General features: G+C 37.4%; 1 protein-coding gene across 3 annotated transcripts in view; it reads right to left on the minus strand.

The window, feature by feature from the left end:
- LOC117296879 (pleckstrin homology domain-containing family H member 1-like) overlaps window positions 1–24638 on the minus strand; it is a 92428-nt gene extending 67790 nt beyond the window's left edge. For all 3 annotated transcript variants that reach the window (XM_033779997.1, XM_033779989.1, XM_033779980.1), the window contains exons 1-3: window positions 24427–24638; window positions 20506–20770; window positions 10340–10402 (exon numbers count right to left, since the gene is read on the minus strand). In XM_033779997.1, the coding sequence (XP_033635888.1) occupies window positions 10340–10402; window positions 20506–20730 (288 nt within the window). In that variant the 5' untranslated portion in view covers window positions 20731–20770; window positions 24427–24638. The remainder of the gene's footprint in view (window positions 1–10339; window positions 10403–20505; window positions 20771–24426) is intronic.
- Between the last annotated feature and the right edge of the window lie 2093 nt (window positions 24639–26731).

The raw sequence follows: 26731 nt of genomic DNA on the forward strand, positions 1-26731 counted from the left end.
ACTATGCAAGAAAAAAACACCCTTGTCACACGAAGTTGTGTGCTTTTAGATGCTTGATTTCGAGACCTCAAATTCTAAATCTGCGGTCTCGAAATCAAATTCGTGGAAAATTACTTCTTTCTCGAAAACTATGTGCTTTCAGAGGGAGCCGTTTCTCACAATGTTTTATGCTATCAACCTCTCCCCATTACTTGTTACCAAGTGAGGTTTTATGCTGATAATTATTTTGAGTAATTACCAATAGTGTCCACTGCCTTTAACGCATGAAGAAAACAAACTTGCAAATTGCACAACGAGTCCCAATTTTCAAATGAGCACCTGCTCAAATACCAGCTTCACTCTCACATAAAACACAGAAACTACAAGTAGTCTAAATTAAGATGCTCTTTCGTTAAAATTTGCGAACAGATGGCTACTTCAGAGCCGGGGGACTAAAACCAGCCATTAAGAAAACAACAAGTACTACACTTCATCATTATAATTTGAACAGTACTTAAGGACATGTAAATGTACGCTGTTCATATTGTTGTTTCTGTTTTTCTAGATGATAAACAACAGGTACAGTACAATATATTACACTCTTTCATCACACAGTGATAACTATCTACAGTGAATAATTTCCTGGTGATAAGGGAAAAAATACATTATGTTCAAAAACTCTTTTACTTTTAGATGGAGTTTAATTCTGACAGACATATAGTGTCTGTCAGAAGTCAGTGTTAGATCATCGTTAAAGATGCTATGTCAGATTTTTGGCCCAAAACATTAAGAAATAGATTTTTTTGAGTGAATGCTATTTCAAAGAGTATCACCCGCTCTAACGAAAAAAAGTTTAACTTTAACTTTTAATGGTCAGGAACCATGTCAAAAATTTAAAAGGTTTCTTATAAAACACATTAGAATTGGTCCTGTGATATATTGTCGGGATTCCAGCAAAAACTAATTTTGAGCACTTTATTTCACTGCTACTAATAATTGGCGGACTTTTTCGTGCAATGGCTCAAATGAAAGCGTGCAATGGCTCAAATGAAAACTTGCAACTTTCTCAACCCTAATCAAAATACCTATTGAATTTTAAATCAAAATGTTTAAGTCAAATCAGCCAAAAATCTGACATAGCATCTTTAAAGGGGTAGGGGCTGGTTATGGCAGACAGTTTTTAAAGCCATCATCAGGGGGAATAATGTTTTGGGCACAGATTTTGTACACTTTGGTTGTGGTAATTAAAATAAGCAACAGTAACTTGTGGGCTAATTTATTGTTACTTTCTTGTAAAAACACTAGCAAATTACTGAGAAACCTGGCCTGGCCGCGGGCAGATATAAGGGTTGTGTAGGAAACACCTCCAGTGTAGGAAGCACCTCCACCATAATGACTATCTCTGAATGAGTTGGGGTGGTTCTGAAAAGAACTAGTGGTTTCAACTCGACGTTTCAATCAGTATGCTCTGATCGTCTTCTGGAGAAAATACATTTGAGAGTGATTTGAATTTACATGTACTGACCACTTGCACTGACGTCACAAGTAGCTACCATCTACCATTTTGTGAGTCAAATTGCATGGTGAGTGCATATAAATGTGTGCACTTCACCTTGGCTTGAATGTGTACTTCACAGTGTAAAACAGAGGGAAACTCAATCCCAAAATGGAACAAATTTAAGAGTTATTGATGATGCCAGGTGAGTTGGATCAAACCACATGGGTCATTTTGGGTAGTAAGCAGTTTGCAACAGCTAATTCCCATAGACTTCTTGGTTTCATCTTGAACTGCATTACAATTCAGAAGTCAAAACTTTTAAACAAACCTTTTTAAACCGAATGTCACCATCATTGTACCTGTACCTCTCCTTTAAAGGAATGTTACAGTATTGGTAAGAAACAAAAATTGTTAAGATCACAGATTTACATAAAACTCACACGGTCTAATGATGATGATAGTTGAAAACATCCCTTAAAATACTTCTGTCTGAAATGTCATAAATTATTTGATGAGAAATAAATAATCTAACTTCGCGTTTGGAGTTTATCGCTCAGTGAGCGTTTCATTCATTTTTTTATTTTGGCATCGATGCAATGCAAAATGTGTAATCGGTTTTTCACTATTCTCTCTTGACCCAATTGGCCGATTGATCTCAAACTTCTACAGGTTTGTCAGTTTATGTATATATGGTAGATAACATGCTTACACTGTCAGCAACTGTTTTGTTAGCAAAAACCAATTCTGTAATGTTCCTTTAAACTCTCCTATGTACCAACTAGTAGTTTGGAAGTCAACCTATGCACTAAGGTCGAGGTATATTCGGTTTCCTCAACACAAACTCTCTTTGGTTTGTGTTAAGTTTGCTTTATTAATAAGTCTCGTCAGATATGTCCATTTTGGTTAGATGTGATACATGGTTCATAGTTTGCCTGTATCCTGCTAATGCTCATCAGGAGTCTTGACGGGCTTGGAGTTTTCTTCCTGATTGTGCGACAAACTACTGACAAACACATGCCATTAGCAAATTTGCTTGTTAAACTGGACAGACAGGTAAGGGGGAGGAGGGGGAAATTGCATGGTTACATGTAAATAAGTCATGTGGGATTCAGGCCATGACCTTCATGGAGGAAACAAGCGGCCATTGCCTCCACCATTATTCCTATAAAGTTACAGTCATTGCCTTAGTAGTACCCCTTAAACAAGTTTCCATGAAAAAGTTGCCATGATCTTTGTGTACATACAGGTTGGTGACTGCATGGGCCGATTTCACAAAGCAATAAAATTCATCGCAAGACAAATTGTCAATATTACCATAATGATTTGCTTAGCAACTACGACTGATTTGCAGTGAAGATAGATCTAAGCTCTTTGTGAAACCGGCTCCAGATCTCTTGTAGAAACAGTTTCAAGATAATGAGATGGTTTTACATCAGTGTACAGGCCTCCAAATCACCCACAACACCTACAGCAATTGCCATGATGCCCTGTGCTTTTGCTGTGGTGCCCTTTACAAAGTTCCAATAGAAATTTACACTTTCCTCATAGAAGTGCCCCTTACCGACAGAATCCAGTGTGGTGCCCTTAGAAATGTTCAAGTGCAAATTTCTATTTCCCTCATAATATAGAGGTGTCTTTCATGAACTACATGTATAAAGAAAAAATTGTCTTGCCCTTACAAAAAAATGAAGTACACGCCTGGATGAGATATGAGCGTCTGGGGATCCATTTCCACAGCTACATTCCCCTCAAAGAAATAACTTCTTCAGAAATCTGAAACCATCCCGTCCGCCATCTGTGGAAAGCTCTTTCAGATTAATTTCTTTCTTTTTCCTTGTCTTGGCAATTACCAAGATGGTATACCTTGCTCTATGGTGTAACGCAACCCACCCTTCAAGTGATGGGAACAAAGAGAATGTGGGGCAGTATCAATGGCTGGGACTTCCTCCACTCATGGTTTTATCATGGTTTTATAAACACTCAGTCAATGACCTTACTGATTGCAGCAATTTGCTGATGATCACAGTTAGTTGTCACATTCATCATTAGTCATCCCATAAGCTTGAACCTTGATGATGAATGTATGCAATTAGACCACTAGACAGACTGCTATGATTAGTGTGCATTATCCAATGCAGACCAATCTTATAAATAAACAATGATAAGAACCACAGCTCAATTTCAACATTTTGATAACACTCCTACTAGTGAACAAGTTTTTTTTATTACTTTTATGGATGGACAAATCAGCTTTAAAAGTCCTTAACCTGTAAAATATCTTCTAAAAGGGTGTCAAAATTTGCTGGAAATTTAAAAACTTGATGTCAAAATTGTTCTCGTACAATACATTTACATAACAGATAAAATAGGGTGTCTAAATTTAGAACAGAGCACCAAAAGACACACAGACACCCCTCTGACTAATTGACACTATTCTGTTAAAGATATCATCAATTTTGTTTCTTTACAAATAAATAGTTAGTGATTTTGGCACCTCCTTAAAGGCGTCTTTTCTGGGTATTTTCATGGGATATGCACAGGTCTCTCATCCATTGTCTTCATTGTCCCTTCTTCAATCACATCAGCTGTTTTTCCGTTTCTTCTCATAAGATAATCAAAAAGCATTTCCCCCAACCCCATAATGTCGCACTTTGAAACTCCTTACATCTTGTTTTCTACCATTCTGCAATGTACTCCAGTTTAAAGGCACTGTCCATGGACACTATTATTGTTAGCATAAAAACTAACTTGGTAACTTGTCAATGGAGAGCTGTTGATAGTATTTAATACATTGTGAGAAACGGCTGCACCTGAAGTAACATAGAAGTAACATAGAAAAAGGTAATTTCTGAAGCCTTTTATTATGTGTTTGAAAGCACACACATTTGTGCAACAAGGGCGTTTTTCTTTCATTATTTTGAGTAAATGTTTGAGCATTTGAGTAAAAATTCACATATTTGTATATTGTATGTATATGTTGGGATACACCGAGTGAGAATACTGTTGGTCTTTGACAATTATCAAAGGTGTGCAATGCAAAATACTCGTACATGTTCGTACATGTATGGGGAGTGGAATGTGGCTGGACAATTGAATTATTAACAGTTTAAAAACTTGTCAACAATGAACAAAGTAATGATCTTTTGCTCCAACATACCTTTTTAGAGATATTTTGGACTTTTGATGCTTAAGCGACCAATGAAAATGAGCTAAGAAAAGGAGGGGGTTGGGACTTTTTTTATAACAATACAATTCAGAGACCCTTTCAAAGAAATGATATGTACGTGTTTGTAACAATTACATTATACAATGCATTGCTGACAGTTACATTCAGGACACTCAGTAAAAAATGCAAGTTGAGAAATACTCCATACAGAGTAACACGGCTGCTTTACAAATTAACAAAATCTGTGATTTCAATATGAACTTTTTAAAACGAGTTTGATTCAATTGTCGCTTAAAGGAACTGGACACCTTTGATAATTGTCAAAGACCAGTATTCTCACTTAGTGTATCCCAACATATGCATTAAATTTAATTCAATTGGTCGTCGAAGTTGCGAGAAAATAATGGAAGAAAAGACACCCCTGTCGCTTGAATTCGAGACCTCAGCTGAGTCTCGAATTCAATTCAAATATTTAAGTGAGAAGTTACTTCTTTCTCAAAAACTATGTTTCTTCAGAGGGAGACTTTTCTCACAGTGTTTTATACTTTCAACAGCTCTCCATTTCTCATTACCAAGTAAGTTTTTATGCTAACACTTATTTTGAGTAATTACCAATTGAGTCCTGTGCCTTTAAAGTAAGAGCGTACCTGCCTGAAAGAGAGTCAGGTCAAACAAAATAAAGTAAACTGGACAAACCTTTAATCCATGCAATAAAAAGGTTGGCTGTGACTTGTGTTGTAAATTGGGGGAATCCTGGTCCCAAGGTTGTCCTTTCTAGAAAAATACTACCATGCCTTTTGTTGTTTACCTCAAGTTCTATAAATAGGTCAACAGGCAAATAAACCTAAAGAGTCAGTACTCTGTGTACTTACACAATTTAGCTTTTCCGGTTTTGTGGGTTTGGGGTCGGAGGCGGGTTATTAAATTCTTTGGGCTGGTTCTACTTGTGTACATACAAGTACATTCACAACTAAATGATATCTGACAGACTGTACACGTACAACAAGTATTGTATGCAATAGATTCTATTAACCCAGAATTTTTAGTAGCCCTGACGAAATTTTCGTAGCCCAAAAAACACATTATGTCTTGAGTCATGGCACGAGTTGGTCGCTGAAGGCATTCATTTTACAATACCATCAGCACAGTTCATTATTGTGTGTAATGTTGATTTTTGCAATTATTTTTCCACTAGCCCACCGGGCTATCAAATGGGGAAAATGAGTAGCCCGGCTGTAAATCTGGAGCGTCCCGGGCTAGCAGTCTAGTGGCAATCTGGATTATGGAACACTGAAAGTTCCTTCCAACTTTAGGGCGTTATGACAGACTGAAATGACTCCCTAAATATCCATGGATGGTCACAGTGTGATGGTTTGTATGTATTATAGATGATACTGCACTTTAAGTAAACTATTTATTTTCAATCTTTCAACTGATATTTGTTCGTCCGAGTGTACTGTCAAAGTCAAATAAATAATGTTTGAAGACCACACAATTAACCATTGCTTGTTTTGATCAAATTTAGCCTGATAAGACTTTGTATAAAATCTCTGAACATAATAATACCCATATTTTTTAGGATTAAAAAAACAATGACTAACTAAGTCGGCTGTTTGCTGTGTTTTAAAAAGATAGGAATTCATTCACCCTTCAAAAGAAAAAAAAAATGTACAATAACCATACAATTTGGTTTTTCATTTGGACCATAAAAAGACAGAATCCTAAAACAATGCTAAACAAACAATATTAACCTAACCAACCATACACAACTAAAGACTTTGTTTTAAAAACTAAGATTCACAATTCAGTGTACTACAACAGCTAGCCATTTGCCAGGTCTTTTTTTACTACACACAGCATGACGTATTCCCACGCGTCAAGTCAAGCGTCTCAAAATAATTTCGCACATTTCGCATAATTTTCAATATCAACACGTTCATCAAACATACGCAGCACATGATGATCCAATAAGTGAGCGAGGACCTACGTTGTCGCTCCATTGTTCAATCGTAGCTCCAGCGTGAGAGAGACTCTCTCGTTGATTGTGTCTGCGGGGACGGGAAGAGCCCCTAGACCTTACAGGCCAGGAAGCCGTTGTCGTTGCAATCACAATTCGCTTCAGGCTTTATATTGGATGCCTATTGATCAGGGAGCTGCGTGTCAGACAAAAGACTGGAGTCTCTGTGGCAACTGCAGTGGTGTGTCACATTAGACTGCTGCAGTGGCTCTCATCACAAAGCCACTTCATAAAAACCTACACTACACGCACAGTGTACAAGAATTACCATCTCAAAACATCCATTAGACACATTAGTCAATCTTTAAATTAAAAAGGTCCAATCAACAGTAAATCAAGGAATTACAATCATGTCAATTAGTGGACAGACAAATGAATTGCTCGGTAAACATGACATGCAAGCAGTAATGGGATTTTTTTGTCAAAATGCTTTCACTTGATGTTTAGGACCAATATAAAGAATATTAGTCCCAAGATAGTTATTGTTAGGCCACAGAACGAAATGGTTTAATTGTTAAAGTTTCATCCAGGGGTCAACGACCCAAATGCAACAAGAATTCATGAAGAACGCACACAGAAATTGACAGAACTTGACACAAGTCTAGCTCTTTAGAAAACAGGTTCAACACACTATGTATTGTAAACATCAGTGATTTAAAAAAGCAGGAAGACTGAGTACCTCATGGAGAGATCTCTCTCAACAGTTAGTCATTCTAATGGATTTTCCAAGAGTTGAAACTGTGCACTTTTATACCATGCTTTAGTACAGAAACCTTTGACTTTGCTCCATGAATGGATAAACCAGGATATTGGTTACTGAAATTGTTAGGAACTCCAAATTTGGCAGAAATAAGGAATGCTCGTAAATTCCTGTAAACAATTTTTAAAAGCTTCACACTTGATCATTATATTATAAGTTATCACACAAGCACGAGTGGAATACGGAAAAATATAGAACTTCTGCATCCCATATCCAACACGGCCGAGTTGGATATGGGACGCAGACGCGCTATATTTTCCGTATTTCCACGAGCGCGCGTGTGATAACAAATTTATATTCAAACAGTTTGGCGCGTGAGCACAGAATACACAAGTAGTGATATTAGCCGTGCAATATAGGTTTTTATCACCACTCCATTCTGCAAATCTGTTATGGTGACAAAGAAAGTTTCTATGACCTATGCTCAGTGTCCAATTTCATTGTCCAGTTTGGCAAAATAAGTTTTATAATGTATCCAAATAGCAGGCCCACAGCCCCAGAGACAGAGAATTTAAATTTTTCTGGTAAAATCAATCCATTTTAAACAGTCCATTTAACTAAATGATTCTCCACATTCATATTTTCAATCAACTGAAATAAAATGTCAAGTGTACTTGTTCATTATATAGATGCCTATTCCGCACATTTGAACAAAGGCATCAAGAACAAAGAACAGTTCCTGCTGGACATGCTTGTGTATTGTTACAGCCAATCCAGCCCTCAGGTTCCTGACCTATACATGCCTTGATTCTAACCGCTCCCATCAGTTATCAACTCCTCTTGTTTTCATTTGGATTGCAAAATAGATAGAAGACTATGCCCTCGAGTGACATCTATATTTAATCGTTCAGTTCACACGCTGTTTAGCATTCGCCCAGTCCATCACAGCACTCCTCCACGCTGAATTATGCAAATCTTTCTGCCTCATGACATGTCATGCATTGCTATTTATTTGATTAAGGACTAGCTCACGCTGAAAGGCCAGCCACAATGTATGGTGATTTTACTTTAAAAAGTACACTCCAAGTTAAACCATAGAGGTCCTTTCTCTATGGAACATTTAAAGCTAAAGAAAAAGCCTTTCAAGTCAAGGCCAAAACCATTACTTTCATGTTTTATGTAACAGAGATAAATGTAGGTTGGCTTATGTTGACAATCAAAGTACCTAATCCTACCAAATCCACAAAAGCCAATCTTGAAAACGGTATCAAGGTATGTACATGTAGACATCACATTTAAACATGCAGACTTAACACAAAGCAAAGCCCCTTTTGTGTACACTCCAATGAAATCCAGACTCTTAATTGTAACCTTCCAGTTTTTACTCCTTGTATTCTCATTTGAACAAAGTGCATGTAGGGAGGTTCAAGTCCGTACATCAAGGCTATATACACTACTACGGTTACACACCATTACACACACTTTCAAAAGGGTTGGAAAAAACAGATCACAGAAGTTGTTTTCATTTTTCAAAAAAGGGTGGAGCATTATTTGGTCTCAACAATTCCAACAAATGAACATTATGCTCTCTTTCATTCATAGCTTTATTAAACTGCGACCATGCTCCTAAACTTAGCATGGTGGAAATACGATATGGAAAGGTTTGGGGTAACACCATGTAATGACCATCTCTAATGAGTTGGGGTGGTTCTAAAACCAACCGTTGGTTTCAATCTCTGATCGTCTTCTGAACTTTATTATGCTCTCTTTCATTCATAATAGCTTAATTAAACTGCGACCATGTTTCAAAAAAAAAACAAGTGTTCTTTAAACTTACAAACTTTAAAAGTAAACATGTATAGTCATGATGTACATCTAGGCCTAAAACTTTCAATATAATGCTATTTGTTTTCAGGGCTCTGTTGTTTCATAGCTTCACCTTTTACACATTGTTAGCACTCTGAATCCCATCAAATTACTTGTATTTCATACAAAGTGTCCTACTAGCACCACATGCTCCCAAATTTGTAACAAGCAGGCACGTAAATCAGTCACTTTGAGAGCCAATCAGCATTGTTTTTCAGCACATCCCTATCCGGGGTGAGTGACTGTAGAGGTAATACGATGGCTGCCTGTGGCACTGAGGGTGATAATGTTCAAAAGAGTTAGAACCTACGTGGAAGTTTATGCTGGGGCTGGCAATATGATTTCAATTGGGCGGGAAATGCATCCCACACATAATAGTTACAGTCCGATACTGTACTAACTGACATCCAAAAAATGTCTTTAAAATGCAGGCCATTATTTACACTGAGGTCGAGGCCATTGGTTACACTTCAAAAGTTTCCCATAAACTTTAAGATATTCAAATGAAAGTGCAAAAATGAAAACCTGCCCTCTAAAAGAAACAAATCCAGGCTAGGAAATAGGTATGTTAAGTAGAGACTGAGAGGCCAGTAATTACATGGAGCCCAAGGCCACTGGTTGCCCTAGTCTTGGCCACTGGTTATCCTTCAAAAGTTTCCCCTAAACTTTAAGATTTTCCAATGGAAGTGCTCTTTGCATAAATAAAAAAGGACCTGCCCTCTGAATGAAAAAAATTCCATGCCAGGAATTGGGTTTCTTGAACAGATTGCCCTTGTTTTGGCAATGATGCCCCTTGAAAAGTTTCCCAAATTGCTTTAACAATTTTTCAAGAGGAGTGACCTTTGCAAAACGAGAATGGCCATGCCCTCTAAATAATGAAATTCCAGGCCCCAAAACAGGCAGGTTAAGTTCACAGGCAACCTTAAACAGCATTACCCTTGTTTTGGCCAAAGATTTTCCAACAGGAGTGACTTTAGTAAAAACGAGCACAGCCTTGCCCTCTCAAAGATGAAGTTCGGGACCTGAAGTGAAATCCAGGCTACAGACGAAGAATTGTTCCCATCATTGATGTGTGTTTTTAACTCCTATCTCCCTGTACAGAATTGAACCTACCTCTTTTTCTGCTTTTTCAGCCCTTCCATTAGACTCCTTGACCTTCTCCTGTAGTTCTTCCATCTGTAAAATTGAACAACAAACCAATCAAAGTCAAACCAGCAGGGAAGCATTATCGACAGGGGTAGGTCTTTTCTGCCTCTCAAGGCCAATCTAGGAGAAAAGCGTTTATTACAGACTGGCCCACACTGTGTCCTAAGATAACAATTATTTTCAAAGCAATAGTAGGGCCTACAACTTCATATTGAGCGGGTGATTTTTTTTTATAGACCTTCTTGAACGTCTTTCAACACACTAAATTATTAAGCATTGGAAACCATCTTTGTCAAACAAACTGATGAGGAAAAAGTATGGAGGCTTCAAATGTTGTCTAACACTTCATGTAGTTCACAGTTTTCTACAATTTGTGGTGTTTTTGTGCAGGAATCAGGGAAAACACCGAGTCAAAATCTAACAATTGGTTTCAGTTTTGAGCGCGTTATAATCAGATTGACGTGTTTTATTTGCAAAAAGGCCTTATTTTTTAACTATCAGATGAATGCATTCCAGTAGTACTCCACATTAATGACAATTACGTGATCACAAAATCGTTGGCAGACCAACCTGCCAGTTCACGTAAAACTTGAACATCATGTGGCTATATCAGGTGAATTTTGGCACATTTGTCTGAGATCCGGGAACTTAGCTTCACTATTTTTTAGCATTTATAGCGAAGAGTACTATATTAGCAATTGCCACTTCTAACAACTTCTCAACTAAATAATAATAAGAGAATTTGTTTTTAAATAACATTGAAGATGTGCTGTTTGTAAGCCATAGTCTAAAGTAATAAACATTGACAGTTAGTATTGATTTTTAAAAAACATAGTTTAAAGGACTTATACTATATAGATGAAATTTCTGACATGTTTGTGAGCTTTATCACTGCAAGGCTTGCCTTCCTCTAGAGAGGGGGGGTACAACATTTCAAATCTCAACTAGTCACCTTGATCTCTTTGACATTGACACAAATTATACATAATAATTCATGTAGGAACTTTAATTGGGTCACTCGATGAAAAAATGATCCGGTTTGAAATTGAACTAACGACCAACTTCCTTGGTGAGCACTTGGGGATTTGCAGGGGAATCTGAATGATTCTTCCACCCCTTTTTAATTGGGAAAGCTTCCCTGCCACCTGTTTTAGCTGTTAATATAGGGTAGGGTTCCTGATGGGGGCTAAATGCAGAGAATCTCCTGGGAGGAGAGGTGACATGGTGGTTGGTCTCCATCCTCTTGTGCAAGATATTGTGTGATGGGGAGGTGGAGAAGTGGAGGGAGAGGTTTATGGGGTCTTTGTTGTTATGTGTCACAGACACAACATTTGTTTTGATGCCCAGGCCTGATACTTCATGGAGGCAACGAAGGCGATTGCCTCCGTGTCCCCTGGAAGTTGCCTTGGTGCCCTCGAAACGCTACAGCAGAAATTTGCAATTTCATCATAGGGTGCCCTTTACCAAGAAGAAAATGCCTTGGTGCCCTTGCCCTTTCAAAAACAAAACATACAGCCCTGGATGCCTAATCACCGTAATAGTCATATTAGTATTTTATTTTGCTAGCGCTTTATGCGAGTTACCACGCTCCAAACTAATCATTCACATAAACCATTTCTGCCCTCATCACAGCTACCCATTTTACCCCTGGGTGGAGAGAAGCAAGTGTCTTACTTGCTCAAGGACACAAGTGTCATGACCGGGGTTCCACCAGAACTTGAGTCTGATGCTCTTATCCACTCTGCCACAACACCCAACCATAGAAGTGAATTATACATGTAACCAAACATGGGCTGAGACTGAGAAAAATCAATGGTCCTCATTGGAACTTTAACCCAAGCCGCCCGATATCCGGGCAGATGCTCTACCAACTGAGCTATGAGGCACAGTATACCCCCCTCAGGTTTACACAGAGAAAGATTTGGGTCACAATGTTTAACATTGCTAGTCTCAACTCAACATTGGATGGGTGTGGTGTTGGGATGGGTGTGGTGTTGGGATGGGGAGATGGATTGTTTAAACAGCTACCTGAGCGGAATGTTTTCAAAGGAAATTGTATTATAACTTGTTTATAATGCACTTGTTCACCATTTTAATGTAATTTTGACATGTGCACACTTCTGAATTTTTCGTAATTATCGATAAAAAAATCAGGCCCCAACCGAAAGGTTTGGAAAACTAAAAACACTTCTGCCGCTGAGAGCGCGCGTCAAAGGACAATGCCGCTGACGTCATCTCTGGGAGCTTGCTTTGTTATGCCTCAACGCTGCAACAAAGCGGCTTTACAAATTAGAGCTCCCAGAGATGACGTTTTGAGAGTGATTACGAAACAGGGCTTTTCGCAAATCTCTCAGAAAAGCCCTGGATAAGGGCATTCAAAATGATTGTTTTTTTACACAATTGAAATCTTTTTATAGTCATATGACTCGATTTCCCTATTCTTTGAAAACATTTTAAGTGAATTTCAGCAAAGTTTACGACTTGACATTTTCGTTCAAGCAGGTCTTTAAATACAAGTTGGGTTTTATTTTTAAATGATAAAACGTAAAGGGTTCAGGAAGGAGGTACATATATACATACACTGTACACACAGCATTGCAAGGGTGTGGTGCTTTGGGATGAATTGTTGTGCCAGTTTGGATTTTAATCAACACAAATGGGAAGGAGCAAACACACATTATTAAAAGGGATGTGGTGGCTAGGAAAAGTGTGGGTTAACTGCAGAGTTGGTCTCAATTAGACACTCAGGCCTGAAATAACATGCAGGCGGTCTTGACCTTGGTGCCCCTTCAAAAGTTTCCCATTCAATTTAAGATTTTCCAATGGAAGTGCTCTTTGCAAAAGGGAATAGGCCTTGCCCTTTCAAAGGTGAAATTCCAGGCCTGGTGAAGTGGATGAACCTCTTATAAGTTAAAGTCAATAGGTTCTGTATCACGTAGTCTGACCATAGAGTCCTTGTTCCATGGTCTGACCATGGAACAAGTTTCTGACCATGGAACAAGTGTCTGACACTAACTTTTGTTTCCTTTCAACTCATTTATTATGTCCCCGAAGTCAGACCGGAAGGGATAGACTGCCCATTTCTGTGTGGTGTAGGCCTACACCACAGCATTGAATTTTGGATAAGTCTACAGATCAGCAACACCACTGAACAGAACATTTCCAGTGCAAAACAACATCAACGACATTTCAAAATGGAAAATCATTTGGCCTTTAAAATGCAGACCCGCCATATCTAAGGTCAAGTTTACAAATACATACATTTTTTTAAATACTTTTGGAGGAGAGTTTACATTGATCTAGAGTAAAGAATTATCTTTGAATAGGCATGTTTGTTGCCTTTTTTGTTCACAGTTTACTCTCACTTCCTGTGCTGTTTGACAATCTTACTTCCAGTACAAATGTTGAAAATATATTTCAATACAACAACAAAAATGATCGATGGGTGGTTAACATTAATAAGCTCAATTCATTGTGAGCCTGCTTGACGTTTTTCTTTAGCCGGTTGTACTTTAGACAGAAATGTACTTTTAGGTATTGAAAAGCTTCACAGTTTCGTTTCAAAATATTTGAATGTATTATTTATTTGTAGGAAAGTTTTTGTAAATTCAACTGCAAACATGGATGACTGAGCTGAACCACAACATTTACTGTTCCACAAGTTTGGGTGGAAAACACGGCTCTTCTGCATTCCATCATACTATAAATATTGTAGACCCTATTTGAATTTCAAAAGAGCATGGGATATCAAACTTGCAACAGTAAAACCTGGGGAGTGTTTGTGTCTGAAATAACAAGTGCCATCCCTTATAAGGTGATCCCCTAGCTGCCACTTCCCAGTTCGATTCATAAACTTGGGTGTGATCCCTGGCTACACGACAACGAACAGGCTTCTGACTGGCAACCCTAAACAAAGATATTGACCAAATTATTATAGGGAGACCGCCAACATGGGGCCAGATAGCTCAGTTGGTGTAGAAGGCCATTGGCTCAAATCCAGCTCCAGTAAATTGTTTTGATCCAAAAACATTTAAAATTTACCCAGTCAGTTTCCCTGTGGTTTTTTAGGAAAATTTACTTGATTTTAACCTTAATCAGATGTTCAATGTTTTTTTTTTTAAGGTTTTGGTACACAAATCAATGGCTGCAAATTTTTCAAAACCTTTAATAACAACACAGCTGTGCTGTCATATTCCTGAAATGAGAGCCAATAAATGCAATGCAGTGTAATGTGCACACTATGTCTATTCAATAAGCAGGATGCAATAAATAGAAATGTAAGTGGTCTACAGCTGTTGAAAAATCAACTGTTCAACAGCAAGGATTCAAGTTTGGTGGAGGATAAAGTTAAAAGTTAAAGCAATGTGCATCACAAACATTACATCACAAACATCACAAACAATTTTGTCCTACATTGATGGTGCTTTCAAAAAATGTTTTCCTTGGTCAACATTTTTACCAGCTTTGCACAGAATACCTTGAACTTAACACCACGTACTACTGCTGAATTGACTAAATATGATGTGAATTATAAAGCATTGTCAAGACAAACAAATCAGAAAGCTTTCTCTTTTCTTCTCTTCTTAATCATGCATGCCGGGTACACATGTACTTTTGAGAACAAAAACTAAGCTTTCCTGATTTCCAGGGTATGAAAAGCTGCAAAGAAACCCTACCATAATAACATCAGTGTGACCCTTCTGGTCTATCGATCAAGCATCCTATTTGATGATTTAACTTTCACAACTTCAACATGTTGGTTATAATTTTCCGCTTCCTTGATAAAAAAAACAAGATGAATGAAGTTTGACAGAGGCTGTATCCAGCATGGTTATCAGCTGAAGAGGAGGATTGCCACTTGTGCAAACCATTATAGTTTACTAAACTACTAAACTCCTTCAGACAACCACTGGAGGCATCCTAAATGTATATTTAGGAGTTGGTTTAAATGTATATTTAGCTGCAGCTTCAATAAGATTAACATTTAACTGGCCTTCAGGTCCATAATTAGAAAACAAATTAAGCTTCCTCAGAGTGAAAGAAGCTAATAAAATGACACACGTACTGTAAATGCACACAACTCGAACTAAGCCTGCTGGGATGTTACCACTACGTTTTTTATTATTTTGTGTGCAGGCCTGTTTGTGTGGTTTTGATTTTTAAAGCAGGGAGATTAAGTACACTAAATACTATCCAAAGTTGCTAGAATAATAGTCTAAAATAGCTAAGTATAAATCTGAAAGCTCACTGATTTTAAAGTTCTCCCAGTATCAAAGCTCCAGACAAAAATGTATTTTATTACAGCCAAAGTCAGTGAAAAGCATATTGAAGACTACTACAAAAAACTATTCTCATTTTGATCTCCAAAATACAAATTTTACCAGCGGTCAGTGGTGCTACGTGTAAATGCATCTATAAAAATTGTTTGAGCGAGGGGACAAGTTGATTTTAAAATGAAATCAATACATACAATGCGTGTTCATTCAAGGGCGCAGTTCGGAATCAATTAACATTATGTCATTTTGCACAGCCTATTAAAAACCATGTGGCAATTGAGAGAGTCATGTTTTGTCACTTGATTCATATGCTTTAAAGATGTAGGGTTTCATATAAACAACCATTACCTCAACCATTACGACTATTAACCTAAGAAGTGTCAATGTATACGGTCAGTAAATTTTGCATTATGTGGGAAAGAAAGCATGCAAAACCTTGACATTATATTATAAATCAAATGAACATTAAATATTACTCTGCTGCCCAACTGGCATATATATGCCACAAAAATCCACATGAGACTGTGGAGATGAAGTCTACAGTACACAAGCCATGGAGTTTCCTGGTATTACCAATGTACAAACAGAAGAAATTCACACATTGCTAGCCTGAATGTTTGGTGCTTTGTGGCAGTCTGTGGTACCACTGTATCCAATTCCAATGTTTTGTTCACAAGAGTTTCAGTTAACTTCTACATTCCAAAATTCGCAGTTATTTTTCTCCTGTCATGCTCCAATATTTGTTGTATGAGATTGAGGGTGTCATTCATAAAATTGAATATTTATTGAGGAAGAATGTTAAGAAATGTTGGCCTTGGGGTCGTGTGAGCATGATTTTGAGGTGTTCTATTAATGGTCAGTTTGTGTGACAAACAAACTACAGTGTGATATACACACCTGCCAGGGTGATACTCTCATATTAAAGCCTAGCCTCCTGTGGTGTTAACACACAGTGCGACCTTATGGTGTATTACAAGAAGCACAGTATACTGCAGTATACCCTGGTATTTATTACTAATATTCTGAGCAGGATTTGAACTTGAACCCTGTAGCCCCTGAAGTGGCAAGGACATTTCTTTTGTGTAAAGGGTACACACAATGTGTACATCCAAATTTGTTTCTGCTTTCACACAGCGAAAGGCATACATGTGTAATGAAAATGCATCAAGGGAGTGAGAGGGTGAATGGTTAATTTCAAGGGTAAAAAAAAAAAAAAAGTGAGATTATTTCAGAAGTGATGAAGTTTCTAAATTCTTCCTCTCAAATCTTGAAAGAATTTTCAAACAAGGGTCTACAGAAATCACTTCCTGTATGTGATGTTTATTCTTGACAAATTCAATGTGGAAGTGTCGTGGCCAAGCGGTTAAGATCACCGAATTCAAACTCTGGTGTTTCTGATCAGCAGAGTGTGGGTTCGAATCCCAAGCCGTGACACTTGGCCCAACTCTGGTGTTTCTGATCAGCAGAGTGTGGGTTCGAATCCCAAGCCGTGACACTTGGCCCAACTCTGGTGTTTTTGATCAGCAGAGTGTGGGTTCGATTCCCCAGCCGTGACACTTGTGTCCTTAAGCAAGATACTTAACCATTGCTTTGTCCTTCGGATGGGACGTAAAGTCGTTGGTCCCATGTGTTGTGTAAGGCATGTAAAAGAACCCAGTGCACTTATCGAAAAGAGAAGGGGTTCGCCCCGGTGTTCCTGGTTGTGGCTGCTGTATGCGCCGTAGCACCTTGTAAATCCTAATAAGGTGCTAACTAATTGGGTCTCAAAATTCATCACTGCAATAACCTATCTTTCTGAAAGTTTGTATATAATATCGAAGTCTTATACTAGCGCATGTATCTACCAAACAAGGTACTCAAGGCACTGAGTAAATACAAACTTTTCAGAAAGATAGGTTATTGTAGTGATGGAATCTGAGACCCAATTACTCAGCGCCTTGAGAACCTTGTTTGGTAGATACGTGCACTATATAAGACTCTGTTATTATTATTATGTTTGGAAAACGTGCAATACTGGCCAGGGGGTTACTGGCCCAACCTGGCCCAGTATTACTGGGGTTCCTCGCCAACCATCAAATTGATGGACACTGGCCAGTGGTCTATGATGTTTGGAGATTGTTTCTCCGTGGTCTTTAGATCAATAGTGCGATTCCATCTTAATATTCCCAACCCTCCTTGATCATCAGCTGTTATTTGTGGTTTAATTTTGGGTTTAAAAACTTGTCTATTATTATTATATTCTAGTGCACAATGAATTGAATTACATTTGACATGATGTAAAATTAATAATTCCTCGTTCATATGGTCTCTACTATTGTAGAATAGGCCTAAACAATGAAATGTGATACACTTCATTGTAGTAGCAACCAACATGATTAATGTAGCATTGAACAAGGACTGACAGACAATGGCAGAGACACACCAAGTTTCTATTAAATATGAATGAGGGCTTTGTGCTAATCAATGGGCTCAAGTCCAAGCAGTCATCATGACAATGTTATGTAGGTCACTCTGGATTACTAACAGAAGTGCAAGACATTATTACTTCCTTCTGCTCGTGCCTTGAGATATTTTATTCTATTTTTCCCCAGTAACATTTGACTAGATTGAGTTACTCAGAGGTATGATGAAGATGTTATGTTCAGTATGTGCGGTGTGCATTGCAGACAAAGTGATCATCAGATGTCTCGAACTGTTCACAAATCCATCCCTTTTAAATGTCATACAATGTACCACTGCGTCTCCATTCATTCAAGATAAAACTTTTTGTTTAAACATGAATGATATAAGAGGAACATCACTTCAAATCTTACACTGGACCACAGGCCCGAGGCCAGTGATTTATAAAATGTAGTATTAGGCCAGTAAACTCAAGATAAAACAAGTCTGGCTGTCTTGTGTGGTTTTTTTTTTATTTAATAACAACAACTCATTGTTTACAAAACAAATAATGTTCAAATGTTGACTTGGGGTCTGATACTTTTTGTTGACTAACAAAGTTTGCTTAATATGAAAGACAAACAAGAATAATCTTCTCTTACATGTTTTAGTATTATAAAATATGATAAACAGTTAAATTCACGCTGAATACTGCGTCTGCATGCTTTTTTTTCTCATTTAGAATCCGGTCTTGTAGATTTGCACATGTGTAAAACAAATGCTGGTCAAGTAAGTGTATTTTGAGCAACCAAAATTCGATCCCCTGATAATATTTTAGTTCTTTTTTAAATAAAGCACAAAGATTATTATTATTTTTTTTTTTTGAGTAAAATAGACTTATCTCAATATTTTAGTTCTCATGTATTGAAAATCCTTGCTGAAACAAACCTCAGACAATGTGAATTTAAATTCAAGAGGGTTTTCAAAAACAACGTAATAAATATCAATACAGAAGCTACTTCACTTGTATGAATCATGGTTTTACACTCATGGTGTGTACAAATGTACTGGTTGAATTGACCAGTACATTTGGATCTCTCAAAAAGGCAATTTGATTTTAACAAACAAATTGGTTTTACCTTAAAGCTCCATGGTTTTACCTGATACCATTCATACAATGCACAGTCGTGCTGTATTGTGAAAAAAAATCATTTACCAATTAATTATATCATTTTGGGTCACATTAGGCCGACTGCTTTTGAGCTGGCATATCAATTTTCCTTGGGAATTTATATTAACAAACGTAGCATTAGTATTCATGCTTGCCATTATATCCAAGATGGCCTATTTTTAACATTCACAACCAGTTTTCCATTATTTCAGACACCACACGTGATGACCCACAAGATTCCCTCCTTTTGTGTAATTAGAATTGAGTCTGAAATCACATTAAAGTTACCATAATACGTTTCCCCTGGTAGTTTCAGGAAAAATAAATAAATAAACAGACTTAATGTGTAACACACACCTATTTTAATATAAGAAGTGTCTAAACAATATGATGAACACATTTACATGAGAGCCACATAATAGGATACACATCACATGTCCTTATAACCATGGAGCTCCATGAACGTGCATAATGAACAAAGGGCTGGCTATAAAAGATCTTTTTTTTTTTTTTTTTTTTTCAAAATGATCAATATGAAAAGCTGGCAAATACTGGAACCTACACTTGTTTTACATGTTTATTTGTGGCTTCTAGGCCTAGTGGCTACACGTTAAGTGGTGGCCAAAACGGGCTGGCCACAGAAACCGGTTTTAAAAGCTACACTACCACAGCTAAAAGGGGAGGTATACAACGATGGTGACTATGCAAGAGGGCAGGTGGCTGTTAAGGAAGTGGCCACAATATAGACAGCGAACAACACAGAACAGTTTTGACAAGCAAAGAACACAGGACAAATTAGTAATGCACCATGCATTACATACCATAGCACCATCATGCATATAGAGCAAGGACAGCTTGATCTATGCACAGATAAAGGACCATGAACTCTCTCTATGATGCATGTATGCCTACCTGTACTTGTAAGTATTTGGGCAAACTTGGGTCAAAAATATGATGAATACAGACTGGTAACCTTGGGTCTACCTTATATTAGACATTACACCTGAAGACACAGATCTTGCCAGTTGAGTTAGGGCCCATTTACATAAACATGATAACCAGAGGAAAACTGCTTTTACAAACGTATTGGTAAGCAACATGTACACCAACTAATTATAATCAATTCAGGGCAATTTACATATAACACTGTAGATTTGGCTAGCAACTAACTTCTAAGCAACTCTCATGTGCTTAGAAAATTTGTGTACAAATCAGCATGAATGGTAAACGGAAGCAGCTTTATGAAACTGGGCCCAGAATGCAACTGAACATTAACAAGATTCCTACAATTTAGATGACACACTTACCCTTTCACCAAGAACAGCTCGAATCTTTGTGGCCTGTAACCGAAACTTATCCAGCTGCTCCTCTAGAAGAACGTATCTCTCCTTCCAGTCTTTATCTCCCTCCTCTTTTTCCCCCTCCCCCTCTTCCTGAACCCCATCCTTTGTAGCCTTGGATCTTTTCACGTCAATATCTGTTAAGTGGCTTAAGATGTCGTGGGTACCTCCATTGCTGATGCTGGTTGCCATGGCAATTTCTTATTAACTTTCCCAGGAGATAGTATGGCGTCTGCAACAAAGAAAAATCATCCAAAATGTAATATAAAAAAATTGTTCACATTAATCTGTGAAGCCACTGGCGAACTGGGGGTGGTTTATTTTTTTGAAGTATAGAGTTGTTGCAGGCTTTCTGTGAATGATATTCAAGTACATCTCTTCATTTCACTAATATCATTATACGTTAACACGGTAATTTTCACAAAGTCCAACTCTGCAAAGTCCAACTAAATGTTTTGTTTGATTCTGTTGGATTGAGGAACTGTGCCTTGCTTTAAAACAAGGAATCGGGCATATTACCACCATACTCAGAGTCAGAGTCCAACAACTTTGGTGTCGAGTATTTGATTTTTTTAGAGTGATGAAAAATCTTCAAATTATTAAATTAGTTGTACATTTTCAAATAATTCACACACAAAAAATACTCATGAGCCACCATTAAAAATGTACTTGCTAAACTGAGCAAAATGTCCTGGATATTGTACTTTACATGTTGTAGGGCCTATGACTCTTGAACAAATATCTTTTGTCTCCTGTTTACATTCATATAACTTCCAAATCTCAAACTTTTTTTTTAATTTTTTTTTTTTTAGATGATCTTCCCGTCAAGGGAACTCAGCAAACTCCCACAGGGGGGATAAAAAAATACACAACGAGCTGGGAACAGTCAATCTCTTTCACACATTGGTTTAACGCCTATGATTATGAATTGCACCAATCAAGAAATTGTGATTCAGTAGCTAGACAACACAAATTATTCTAGTCTTGAAAAAGCAGCAAATAGCTTGATAGGATTTAAACCCACAACTTTGTGATTTCAAGTCAAGTAGTCTAACCACTATACCACAGTGACTACTAGAGAAATCATCTGACCAGTGAGCAAACATACTAATATCACCGTGCCGTTCTACAATAACCATTATTATACCTCGGTAAAAAACTGTGAAGTTTGATTGGTCGAGAACCAATCATGTGAGGCGCAACAAAAACGCATGTTACATGGCTCGACGGGCCGGGTTACATGAAAAGTGATGTACACTGGTGTACATCACCTTGATCGTTTCCAGCGTTGGTCGTTTTTTAACGCTGGGAAAGATCAAGGTGATGTACACCGGTGTACATCACTTTTCATGTAACACGGCCCGTCGAGCCATGTAACATGCGTTTTTGTTGCGCCTCACATGATTGGTTCTCGACCAATCAAACTTCACATTTTTACCGAGGCATAATAATAATGGCACCCTTGGCTTCGCCTCGGGTGCCATTTAAAGCCTCGGGTGCCATTTTCCCCCTTCGGATGTACAAAACGCCATGAACCCCGTCACAGCATGCAACAATTGTATAAATTGGGATACTTTTAGTGTATTTTGACTGTTACACTGGCACTTATTTTTTAATATTTATCATGCTAAATGAAATTATTGGCTGTTGTATTGAACTGGACCAACATGTACAACCTGTGTCTGGCTATTTTAGATTTGGGCCTCACATCTAAACAAACCGGCACTCCACTCTTCCCATTGTGTTTGTAAAACATACATATTTAGCATAAAATGTCAGATTTACTAATTGACAGATGTTAATGTGTATCAAATCTCTCTTGACTAGCCTGGTTAGCATGCCAGTCTCCGTCGCATTGCTATTTGTGCGCAATGGAGGAGTCTAGTGTCAGCTATCATCTTAAGACTAACAATTCAAGCATTTTGGAAAACAACAAATGGAAGAAAACGTTGTTCTTTTGATGTAAGATGATTAAAACAATGGCTCATGAATATTGCTTTTTCTATTTCTTTACTTTTTCATATTTTGTTATTTATTAATTACTGTTAAAAATACCTCCCACTTCCTGTTTATTTTTACGTTTCACTTTGAGGAGGCCTGCACGTCAACAGCCACATCTGAGGCCATTTGTGCAGTAAAGTATCAAGATCGAGATCAAGAAAATGTTGCAAGATGCTGACGTATACGGTACTATCCATCATATTGAAACTACTGATTACATCAGCAATTATAATAATTATACTTTATATCGTAGGAGGTCCTGTTTCGAGGTGTCCCTAAAATCGTGGCAAATCTTTTACCTGTCTGTGCGCGATGTAAACAGTCCCTAGATAAAAATTGTGTGGTTTTATTTGCCAAGCAAAGAGTCTCCTCTCCCTTGACCAAAACTTAGAAACACGTAAGGCTCCACTGGTCATTTGCCCTTGTAAATGCAAAATTTTTGGTATTTTAGGCATTTCTACAAGGTACAAAAATATGTCATAATGTTGAGGCCGTATAAAAATATTTGCCCACCGAAAAAGTTTCATCAAACACTATTTCAATTCACAATTCATGATGATCAAATCATGTGACTGAATATTTTGCTGAGCATTCTGGAAAAAACAATACAGAGGCTTAAAGAAGCCATGTCCCTTATATAATTTTCTAATATTTTTGGAGATTTTTATTTGTTAACCCTCATATCAATATTATTATTATTAATATTAAATTTTAAACATCAGCTTGTTGATTCAGTTATCACTGTTTATTTATACGCTTTATTGTAAATATTAAGGAAAAAAATATATAAAAAATAAATAAAAATCAGATTTGGAAGCCAGTAATTATTCACACATTTTATTATTTTTTTATTTTTTTGCAAGTTACCATGGTAATTTTTAAAATAAAAAAAATAAAAAAATTGAATAAAATGATGACAACTGCTGGCTATAGAGTCATACACAGAGTCTCAAAGAACACTTGTAGTCACTGCGGATGTTTCTTCCATGTATGGCTTCACCGGGAAACCATACTTTCTCGTTTGCCGTGAAAACAGGAAAAACTCAAAACGAATGGGGCCAGTTGAAAGTCATTGAAGATCGGTGTGTGGTGTGAACATTTCAATGTCCATCAAGTTTTAATATATGTTTGCATACTTCATATTAACAAATGAAGATAATTAGGGCATCGGTTGATATATGGCATCATTATTTTTTTCCCAATTCAAAGAAAAAGGCATAATAGCGTGAAAACTGGTAAGCGGAGGATAGGTATAATTTATATATGGCTCAATGATATATTATTTTGTTTTTCGTCTTTATGAGTGAAAAGTGGCAATCACGTCCTGAAGCCATACAAAAGTGGTATTGGGTCTACATCATCCATCTACATTATACATCTATATGTTTTATGTGGGTTCTCATCAATTTACAAAGCCTGTTCATCAGCATCTAGATCATTCGATGCAATCATTCAAACAATAATAACAATACAGTATTCAGTTATTTTTAAACACACACACAACGTGATAGACAGAGCCTAGCCATGCAACACAGTACAACACAACCATATGATTTTGATATTGCAATTTCACTTGAGTAACTTGGGTTGGCCAATTCAACAATATTGAGTAACATTTTACATTGTATTTGTAACATACATAACATTCTACATTGGGGCAATGAATAAACACGAATTTATCTTTGAGATGTTCCTGATGCTTGAGTTCCAAATAATGTGAGTGCATGCTGTGCCTGTTAATAACAGTGTTAATGATAAATCCAGTTCACAATCACACACAACACAACACAACATAAATGATGCAGACAACACAAAACACGGCACCCCAAAACACACCGGCAAAGATTCATTCAGTACTGTGCAGTATGTAAAGAAAGGCAAACTTACATTCATTTATTGCGGATGACACCTCAACAGAATCTGCAGGCCTAGTAGTAGTAGTTTCGGAGCAACATAGTTATTTCATACTAACGAAGATATGAGGGCATAAATAATGACTCCTGAGCTGCCCTAATGACCGGTCCGCCCAGATCCTACCGCAACACTAAAAATAAAGTCACAACCCATAACAAAAAAACTCGACACATTATGAGTCACAGCAGAAGACACTCTCGACTCATACATTTTGCTGTCATAAATAAAGTTTTGCATTTTGACTAACCTGGCTCCGGAACATACACCCGACATGTAAGCAAGTGCTTAGAGGCGAGAACCAGACAAGTGAGGTCCTTTTTTCGAACGGAGCCTTCAAACAGCGCCACCAACTGACGGAATTACTCTCAACGTTTATTACTTCAATCGGCAATGCCGTGGGCCTCACAGGTTTTTTTTCAAAATCTATTTTTGGCTAAACTTGCAGGATTTTCCCTCCTACACATAATTTTAAAAAGGTGTATGAACATTTAGAATCTTACGTGTGTTCTTCTTACGTGTGTTCTTCATCTACTGTGTCCCACCAAAAGGTTTTGCCTCCAAAACTCTCATTATGACCACTTTTTTTTAGCACAGGCCTATAGGCCCCTAGCCTATACATGATTGCTTTTTCAAAACAATTTCACGCTCCGCCCCCACACAATCAAACAAAGCTTGAGCATAAACAAAGGGCTTGCAACTGCGACACAGTTTTCAATGATTCCATACATCAATTAGTAAGAAAATAGCTGGATATGATAGAGAGAGAATTTATTCCAAACTTTTTGGCGCGTTTTCCTTCATTCAAACGCCCGGTATTGAACGAAAAGTGACCCCGGCTTTCCCATTCTATTATTGATGTTGAGTTTAATTATTCATATATAATGTGATGTTAAAAGAAAATCTTGGTGATGTGAGATAACTAAGTTATTGAAGAGCCGTCCGTATTAGAGCGACACAACAATCCATGCGCCCACATGCCTACGCATTTTGGCTAGTATAACGTTTTGGGGATCGTGCAATTTATATAGTCATGTAGGCTATAACATAACAACTTATTCAAAGGCCTGGGGGCTTTGTGCTTAAAACTTTTGAGGAAATTTGCTAACATGAGGCGTTTAACTGGCAGCAAGTCTATTGGGAAAAAGCACAATCGGGTTGGGATTTTTTTTCTAAAATACTCGGGGAAAAATTCAAACGGCTGACATGCAAAAGGGTCTGAGAGACTTTGATTATTCTATGGTATTTTTTAAATATTATTGTTAGCATTTAGCATTGGTTTATGGGATGTTTTGTTTCATGTGCTGCACACAATTAATGTAAAAAGCGACCCTCATTGTGGCGCTATTTTTTATCATTCGGCGATGGCAAAAGCCGTAGGACCTAAGTTATTAATTGTATGGTCAGAGAAAGTTCACAACATTATCACTCAGTATGATAACACAAATTTTAGACGGTTTTACAAAAATCTTGCTTGTTTGAAAGATATTCATTTTCTCTTATTATACAACTAATACTATATAGATTTAAAAAAGAAAAAAAAACCTTTTCCGCCAAAATAAAATCAGCTAAAGTCCCGAAAGTCTCGAACAGTTATAGTTTGTCATTTATTACAGCAATGAACCTGGAAATAATATGTTAACATAACATTTTTCATAATATAGGTTTTGTCGGCCAATTTCGCAAAAAGAGCAGCCAAATAAAAATTATTATAATAATTATAAAGAGCCTTTCCGAATTCCTTATCACAAAACGTTAACATCATTTTTTTAAATTTTTTTTTTTACATGATTACAATTATGACCAAATATTGGGAAAGTCAGACAATGGTGTTTGGATGCAACAGAGGTTGTTACAACATTACTAACGAGTTTTGAACAATGTCCAAAGTTATTACTAAATAGTGTTTTAAGGCACTGAACACGTTTGGTAATTAAACTCAAAATATAACTATTAGTATAACAACTTACTTGGTAACTAGGAACAGAGAGATGTTAATAGTATTACCCATTGTGAGAAGGCAGGTGTGGCGGTTTCAGTCTTCCGCCGTGTTCAGTTTTCCGGGTGACGTAGTCGGACATATCAGCACGTTGTTCGAACGGTTTTAGCTTTCCGGCGTGTTCAGTTTTCCGGGTGACCTGTCAGATACCGCCGCGAGTACCCTGGCGAGTACTGTAGTTCTCTCAGCAGTGACCCCCAAATTGTTTATATTACGATTCTTGTCTGTGTAGTCACATAATCTCTTGCCATGCCCCATCTTTACATGTATTCATGGGTACTT

This window comes from Asterias rubens, chromosome 1 (genome assembly GCF_902459465.1).
Source record: "Asterias rubens chromosome 1, eAstRub1.3, whole genome shotgun sequence".
Classification (NCBI taxonomy): Eukaryota; Metazoa; Echinodermata; class Asteroidea; order Forcipulatida; family Asteriidae; genus Asterias; species Asterias rubens.